Source organism: Hemitrygon akajei, chromosome 18, assembly GCF_048418815.1.
Source record: "Hemitrygon akajei chromosome 18, sHemAka1.3, whole genome shotgun sequence".
Taxonomy (NCBI): Eukaryota; Metazoa; Chordata; class Chondrichthyes; order Myliobatiformes; family Dasyatidae; genus Hemitrygon; species Hemitrygon akajei.
The window spans coordinates 27747288-27756235 of record NC_133141.1 but is presented as its reverse complement, the minus strand read 5'-3'; the positions used below and the strand labels follow the sequence as shown (position 1 = coordinate 27756235).

Below are 8948 nucleotides of genomic sequence, written 5' to 3'. Positions count from 1 at the left end.
CAGTCCTGCACTCAGTTGTCCAGTATGAAACCTTAGATATCCAACATAGTAAAGCACAGAAATAAGCCTTTCTGCTCACCATATCTGTGCCAAACTAACTCAACAGGTAATTAAATAAATAACTAAACGAATCTCTTCTGTTCACAAGGTCCATATCCTTCCAGTCTCTGCGAATTCTATTTGGCTGCCATTGACTAGTAATGTTCTTCAAGAGTCTGTATTGAGACCGATTCTTTTCACATTATATGTCAATGATTTGGATGATGGAATTGATGGCTTTGTGTCGAGGAATTGAGGAAGCAGAGAGACTGCAGAAGGACTCAGACAAAATGGGAGAATAAGCAAAGAAGCGGCAGATAGAATATAATGTATGGTCACGCACTTTGGTAGAAGGAATAATAGAGTAGACTATTTTCTAAACAGGGGAAAATTCAGAAATCAGAGATACAAAGAAAACTGGGAGTCCTCGTGCAAAATTCCCTAAAGGTTAGCTTGAAGGTTGATCCAATGGTAAAGAAGGCAAATGCAATATTAGCATTCATTTCGAGAGGACTAGAATATAAAAGCAAGGATGTAATGCTGAAGCTTTATAAGACATTGCTCAGACTGCACTTGGAGTATTGTGAGCAGTTTTGGTCCCCTTATCTTAGACATTGGAGAGGATCCAGAGGAGGTTCATAGGAATGATTCCTGGAATGAAAAGGATAATACATGAGGACATTTAATGGCTCTGGCCTTGTACTCATTGGAATTTAGAAGAATAAGGGAGGATCTCGTTGAAAATTATCAAATGTTGAAAGTTCTAGATTGAGTGGATATGGAGAGGATGTTTCCTATAGTGGGGGAGTCTAGGACCAGAGGGCACAGACTCAGAATACAAGGATGCCCTTTAGAAGAGAGATGAGGAGGAGTTTCTTTCACCAGACGGTGTGGAATTCATGCATTTGTGGAGGCCACATGCATTTAAATTGGAGGTTGATCTCAGCCAACTCCATCATGGGCATTAGCCTCCCTAGCGATGAGAACACCTTCAAAAGGCGATACTTCAAAAAGGTGGCATCCATCATTAAGGACCCCATCACCCAGCACATGCCCTCTTCTCATTGCTACCATCAAGGAGGAGATACAGGAGCCTGAAGACACACACACAACATTTCAGGTATAGCTTCTTCCGCTCTGCCATCAGATTTCAGAACGGTCCATGAACTCATGAACACTTTCTCACTATTTTATTTTGCTCTCTTTTGACACTACTTATTTAATTTATATATATTAATGTAATTTATAGTTTTTAAAAATATATTATTATGCATTGCCCTCCCCCAAATCACCTAAGAAAGAAATCAGGAGTGCTAAAAGAAGGCATGTGGTTGCTCTAGCAGACAAGGTGAAGGAGAATTCTAAGGGATTCTACAGATATGTTGAGAGCAAAAGGATTGCAAGAGACAAAACTGGTCCTCTGGAAGTTCAGAATGGTAGATGGTTGCCTCTCTGACTGGAGGCCTATGACTAGTGGAGTGCCACAGGGATCAGTGCTGGGTCTGTTGTTGTTTATGATCTATATCAATGATCTGGATGATAAGATGGTTAATTGATCAGCAAATTTGCAGATGACACCAAAATTGGGTGTGTAGTGGATAGTGAGGAAGACTATTGTGGCTTGCAGTTGGATCTGGACCAGCTGGAAAAATAGGCTGAAAAATGACAAATGGAATTTATTGTAGACAATTGTGTGTTTTGGACTTCAATAGGACCAACCAGGGTAGGTCTTACATGATGAATGGTAGGGCACCGAGGAGTGCACTAGAACAAAGGGATCTGGGAACACAGATCCATAATTCATTGAAAGTGGTGTCACAGGTAGATAGGGTTGTAAAGAAATCATAAATCAATGTATTGAGTACAGGAGATGGGATGTTATGTTGAAGTTGTATAAGACACTGGTAAGGCCTAATTTGGAGTATTGTATGCAGTTTCGATCACCTACCTAGAGGAAAGAGGTAAATAAGGTTGAAAGAGTACAGAGAAAATTTACAAGGACGTTACTGGGTTTGGTGGACCTGAGTCTGGTATTAGACATTTGATCTTGGGAAAAATATACCATCTGCTCGATCCATGACCAACATAATCTTATAAAACTCTATCATGTCTCCCCTTGGTGTCTCCTGGTTCCCCACTGAGAGCGCTGCCAATGATCTATGTGGGCTTCAATTTTTCTTGCACGTTAAATATGGTCTGCATGAGAACTCCAAGGCAGAACCATTTCTGCACAAGGTTTCCACAACTGGCCTGTTTATCAGGATGTGAAAGTGTGGCCATCGATGAACGTGCTCTGCATCAGGAAAAAAAATCCAGAAACAATGATGGAAGAGTCAGAAGCTTTATTGGCACAACTCCAAAATGACCCACACTTCATATGTGCTTAGAATAGATGTAAGAACTGGAGTACTTTGTCTCCAACTCAACAGCTTTTCTTTTACATTGAGCTAGAAGAGACATCTTGACTTCACATCCTATCATTTAAAAATATTGGTTTAAAATATATATACTAACCATAGAAAAGTATATGCATTTTGCAATCACACTTTACATTGCAACATCATAACATAGGCAGGTGGACCTCAACAGTGGCCAGCTACAGTAACCAAGTGGTATTGGGCAGGAGGGAGATTTGTTCATATCTTTGGATAACTTCACTCACATCAACGCTGAACTGTCTTCAGAACCTATAGACTCACTTTAAAGGACTCCACAACTCATGTTTTCAGTATTAATTATTTAACTTTTTTGCACAATTTGTTTTTGTTTGCACATTGGTTGATTGACTGTCTTTTGTTATTTATAGTTTTTGATAAATGCGATTGTATTTCTTCATTTTCCTGTAAATAGCTGCTCGAAAATGAATCTCAAGGTGACAGATACTGTACGTATTTTGATAATAAATTTACTTTGAACTTTTTCTTGGATTGCCACAACTCCTCTATCCATATTGTGAGTGGACTAACCTGCTTCAGGTTACACCTGAGGACTGGTTGATGTCTCAGAGTATGGGCATCACTAGGTGCTTGAGCAGGTCCACCGCAAGGTCCACATGTAGAAGCAGGAGAGACCAGTACTGCAAACCACAAATCATGCCTCAGAGGTTTACAGATGAGGACTCAAGTGATGACAATACAGTGCAATGACTTACATCACTTCCTGGCAACATCAGAATCAAGCATCTTCTGTACACATTGACTGGTAAGGCACTGTAAATATCGTGTAGGGTTTTTAACCAATATAAAATTTACACATTTCCATTATGGCATTGGACATGTTGAGTACTATAGTCCTCCCTATATAAAATAAAAAGATTATTCCTACTCATAATCCTTTCTAGAGAGTATAAATTTAGATAATTATTCCCGACTATAACAGTGCGATATATCACTTTCAACCTTGCTCCCATACAAGGCCAACCAGTAAATAGACCAATTGATTTGAGCCTTTTCTACATTACAACAGTGATTCATTGAGCGTAAGGTGCTTTGGAGCAAGTAGATATTGTTAAAGGCACCAACAAAATATAAGCCTTTTTGTTTCCTTTTGTCACAAGATGAGAAGTTAAAGCAAGAGGCAGTCAGTAGAAAATGCTCATAGTCCATGTAAATAAGAAAAGGCTGCCTCCTTTCAGGCAGTCCCTCAGAGCTGAGGATGGCTTATTTCCACCCCGTTTTGAAAAGGTGTGTGTGTGTGTGTGTGTGTGTGTGTGTGTGTGTGTGTGTGTGTGTGTGTGTGTGTGTGTGTGTGTGTGTGTGTGTGTGTGTGTGTGTGTGTGTGTGTGTGTGTGTGTGTGTGTGTGTGTGTGTGTGTGTGTGTGTGTGTGTGCGAGCGAGAGAATTGGCTCCAGCTCCCATCCAAGCTGGTCAGAGCGAGATCTTGGTCCAATGACAAAGAGGTTCAAGGTGATTGGAGACCAGGCTCTGCTGAACATCCAAATGCAGTCACACACACGTGCATACACACTGTTATCTATGTCCTCTTTGTCAGCCCTCCCCTCTCAGTTTCTTCCCTGCTTCTGTCCCCTCTTCGCAAATTGCATCACCTTCTGCTTCATTCCTGCCTTGACTACTCATTCTTCTCAACAACCCCTCACTGGCCCTACCTCACCCTGCAAGCTCGCAGCCACCAGTCTCTTTTCTCCATCCTGCCTGTATGATTGCATCCCCCCCACCCCTCCATTCCCAGGTCCCATCAGCCTTCTGGCTTATGCCAACCTCCTCAAATTTCCCCCAGGAAACTCCAGAGGAGCTGCAGCTGGCTGATGTCTGTGTGTTTTGTGCTTGGGCTGGTGCCCCCTTCCCCCACTGCACAGTCTCCTGGCCAGTGGAGGCAGATTCATCCTTTCCATTTACCAGATGTAAACCTATTCTGAGTCTCTGCTACAGAAAAGAGAACAGGTTCCCCCACCCATCCCAGTGTGCTGAATCACTCCCGTGAACTGAAGCCCCTACTCCTGTGTTCTACTCCAGAAATCTCCCCAGCACCTTCGAAAGCTTTCCAAATGTCTCTTTCAAAATTTGCCCATCAGAACAGGACATGGTGTGGCAACAGAATCCTGTCCAATGTCTTCAAAAGGTAGTAGCTTCAATAAGCACTTCTCAGAAGATGATACCTTCACAACTAGATGTTGTAACTGAGGGCTAAACTGATGAGAGGTGGATTCACAAAAGAAATATTGGACATACTCCCAACAGCACCACCTCTCCTACACTCCACTTCTGCTTACCCCAGAAAGAGCCAGTGGTGCAATAGGACTTGCTCTATAATACAGAAAGTTTCAAAGCTTTTCTGTAAGTCAGTGCAATGAATTCAAGTGCATCCACTTCTGTTTACAGCACTCAAAAGAAAATATTTTAAAACATCCAAGCTAATGCCAATAAACTGTACCCCATTAAACAAGAGTTTAGTCTCCTCAATGAAGAGATTTTGAGTTCACTGTCTCCAGGCAGGACTGTATTTGTTTTTAGATTTGACGAAATTTGCCACTAAGCCAGTGTGAGAAGTATTCATGCAATATTCATCTGGGACACATTCAAGGCTCCTTCCGTCACACTTCAATCTCCACAGTTTGGCATTTTGAAAATTGCAGTGTCAATGACTATTGTCCTTAAAAAATCCATCCCAGGTGGATGGAAAGGTGGATATGTTTTTCTGTTTCAGGTAAATGATTACAAACCCTGCCCAGACAGAGAGCATATTTACATTTCATTTGACGAATAATAAATGGAATAAATGCAGTTTGAGCTCAGTTTTTATAATATTACTGGCTGCCCCCAATAATGATGTTTTCTGACCCTCATTTGTAATTCTTTTGATTGCAAAAGATGACAGGAATAAGAATATGCAGCACAGAAATATCACTGCATTGCTTTAGGTTGAACATTGAGACTCGGGTCCATAACAAACAGTATGGGGGCAGAGAACATCTAACCAATGCTGTTTGTCAAACCTCAGAGCAGCTGCTCAGTTAGATTGCATTGTAGAAGCTGCAACACAGCAAAGGGACTTTTATTTCAACAATCTGTATGCTGAATAAAATAAAAATACAGCATTTTGAAAAGCAGCAAACCCAAAATAGCACATAGCATACTTGTCCAAATCCTGCAGCCTTTTCAGTTCTGAACTGGCTCCAGTGTACGTTTAACTCCCTGCTCATACTGCAACATTGAATCTGATGGCGGGGTCCAGTTCTAAAGTCACAGAGTTTGGTAGCTTATCTAGAAAGGCAAAGTATCCAAGAATAGTTTGTCAACAATGGCAGGTGGAGGGACCAGATCGGCGAGCTTCAGATAGAAAATGCGCTGGAGTCCTTGTGTGCAGAGGGTACACAACTCGGGTAGTTTGCCCAAAAGTTTGGACAGATAGTTTGGCCTCATCTGCTCGCCTGCACTAGAGGTGACATGGTCTTTCAGACAAGTTATAATCTTGGTCTGCAGATCTTCAACTTTCTTGGGTTCTTTTAAGCCGTGCCGGTCTGAAACATTGCAAGATCAAACAGGAGCCATGAAATTCATTTTTAGAACTGGATGCAAACATACAGACAGTAATTTAAACTTTAAAGCCAATATCATCTAGGCAAAAGTATTCCATTTGAAAAAAGTTGTTACTCTCTGCAGCATAAAGAGATTGGATTCCAAAACAAGCCAGTGTTGCACTGCTGAAAGTTGAGTTAACCAGAGTACAATAATATTGTGCACATTTTTAAGGGGGGGGGGGCGGTCTTAGCATCTGCCAACAAATCTGACTTCTGATTTTTCAGTGACACTTTTGCTCCCTTAGTTCCCTGGTGTAAAACTCTCTGAGATAATGGCAACATTGGTACAACACACAGAATTTGCCTGAAGTGCAATTTCCCAGCTCACTGGTCTGGGAAACGACATTTACCTCCATAACAGCCAAGTGTCGCTAACTCTGTTCCCATGAATATGTTCATTTCAAAGGGGAGTGAACTGGCTGCATCACCACCTGGTGTGGAGGCTCCAATGCACAGGATCACAAAGGCTGCAGAGCATTGTAGACTCAGGCAGTTCCATCATGGGCACAATCCTCTCCACCTTTGAAGGCATCTCCAGGAGATGGTGCCTCACTAAGGGTCTTTACCATCTGGGACGTGCCCTCAGGACAGGAGCCTGATGACCCACACTCAACAGTTCAGGATCAGCTCCTACCCTTCTGCCATCAGATTCCTGAATGTTCCATGAACCCATAAACACTACCTCTGTTTCTACTTTGTATTATTAATTTATTTTTATAACTTAGTAATTTTATGTCTTTGCACAGGTGCTGCAAAAAAAATCATGTATGATAAATCTGACTCTGATTCTGAAAAAAAGAATGGAATTAAATCTAGGAAGAGAAAGAAAGGAAAATAGATAATGAAATTGGATTTTAAGATTTCCATTCACAAAGTAGAGTCATAGTTTCCAGACATCCCTTGGGCCAAATAAATTCCCTCATCGTTGAAGGTTTGGGCTAAGGGACCTGATCTTAGAGATAGAAAGAAAAAATCGAGTCAAGAGAAGGAAGAAAAAGTAAAAAAAAGTAGATTGAAAAGTTAATCAGTTAATTTTGTTAACGTTCATTTCAAACACTCACAATATTCAAGAGACATTGACAAGGCCAGATTTATTGTCTGTTGTTTGGTTACCCTGAAATTCCTTTCACTCTAGAGATGAAGGATAGTTCTACAATATACTGTAGTGTAAACCATTTGAATTTACTTTAAATCAGCTACTGCCTAATTCAACATTTTATTTGCTTTTCACAGGTAGAATTTGCCAGTTCTCATACAGAAGGTCATTTGCCAGGGTGTATAAACATCTGTAAGGCTGTTATTAAACACATTTAATCTGACTTCAGCAGCTATCAATGATTGTGTAGAGATCCAAAAGCAGACAACTGCAGATGCTGGAATCCTGAAATAAAATAATGAAAAATGCCAGAAACAGTCAGTACCTGTGGAGAGAGAAACAGAGTTAACATTTCAAGTCAGTTTCATCAGAGTTTATCAACCTGAAATGTTAACTCTGTTCCTCTTCCTACAGATGCTGCCTGACCTGTTGAGTATTTCCAGCATTTTCTTATTTTATTTCCGACTGCAAATTTTCTGTGCACAAAAAGCTTGTGCACAATTAGTGAAAGCAAGTTGAATATGTTGGAGAAGTAGGTCTCGGGTAACTCACAATTTCATCATGATTTTCAAATGGACATTTCCTAACTTCCCAGCATTGCTGTGGCCTTACACTGAGTTAGGTTAAAACCAGGTGACTTCTCAACAACGACGCTCCTTTAAGAATTGAATGTGAAATGTTAACCGGATAAAAAGATTAGTGGAGGGGAGCTATACTGGATGAGAGTCAGAGTGCTCCCATCTGAATGGAAGGCATGAAGTGGTTATAGCTCACCTGTTATGACCACCAGAGTCGCAAGGCAGGAGAAGCTGGACACGTCAATCTTCATCCGTTGCAGTGTGTTGGAGAAGCTGATGATAGAGTCGATCCATTCCCCAAAGCCTCGCACGCACTGCTGACGATGGAGGACGACACCATTGCAGAAGATGAGCTTGCCTTCTTCAGGGTTGGACCTACAATCAGATGATACTCTAAGAGAGATGTACTGGGATCAAAGGATCCAACCCTCCTGTAAGCCTTTTGCTTATTAGGAAGAGGATCAAATAAATCAAAGTGCCTACTTTATTTTTCACAGTTACATCTTGGGAGCCCACGTCAATAGATCCCTCAAATTTGCGATGCAAGTTGATAGGGTTGTTAAGAAGGCATATGGTGCATTGGCTTTCATTAGTTGGGGGACTGAGTTCAGTAACTGCAAGGTAATGTTGCAACTCTATAAAACTCTGGTCAGACCATACTTGGAGCATTGTGTTCAGTCCTGCTTGCCTCATTATAGGAAGGGCACAGAGGAGATTTACTAGGATGCTGTCTGGATTACAGAGCATGTCTCATGAGGGAAGATTGAGCAAGCAAGGGCTTTTCTCTTTGAAGAGAAGGAGGATAAGAGGCAACATGTTAGAGGTGTACAAGATTATAAAAGGCATAGATTGAGTGGAAAGCCAGATATTTTTCCCAGAGGGCGCAGTTTTAAATTGATTGGATAAAAGTACAGGGGGACTGATAGAGGTATGGTTTTTTACACAAAGTGTAATGGGCGAGTGGAACACATTGCCAAGTATGTTGATAAAAGACAGTTACATTTAGGGACATTTAAGAAACTCTTAGATAAGTACATGGATGATAGAAAAATGGAGGACCATGAAGAGTTAGATTGATCTTAGAGTAGGTTAAAAGGTTAACATTGTGGGCCGAAGGATCTGTACTGTGCTGTAATATTCTATGTCAGCTTCAGCATGAGCTTTAATTTTATTTCTCCCATTGACTTCCTCCAGCATC

The 8948-nt window shown here is 41.1% G+C and overlaps 1 protein-coding gene across 1 annotated transcript in view; it reads right to left on the bottom strand.

The window, feature by feature from the left end:
• Window positions 1-2366: 2366 nt before the first annotated feature.
• LOC140741221 (nuclear receptor subfamily 4 group A member 1-like) overlaps window positions 2367-8948 on the bottom strand; it is a 61976-nt gene continuing 55394 nt past the window's right edge. Inside the window, exons 6-7 of the mRNA XM_073071171.1 lie at window positions 7947-8125; window positions 2367-6016 (exon numbers count right to left, since the gene is read on the bottom strand). Of these exons, the coding sequence (XP_072927272.1) occupies window positions 5760-6016; window positions 7947-8125 (436 nt within the window). The 3' untranslated portion in view covers window positions 2367-5759. The remainder of the gene's footprint in view (window positions 6017-7946; window positions 8126-8948) is intronic.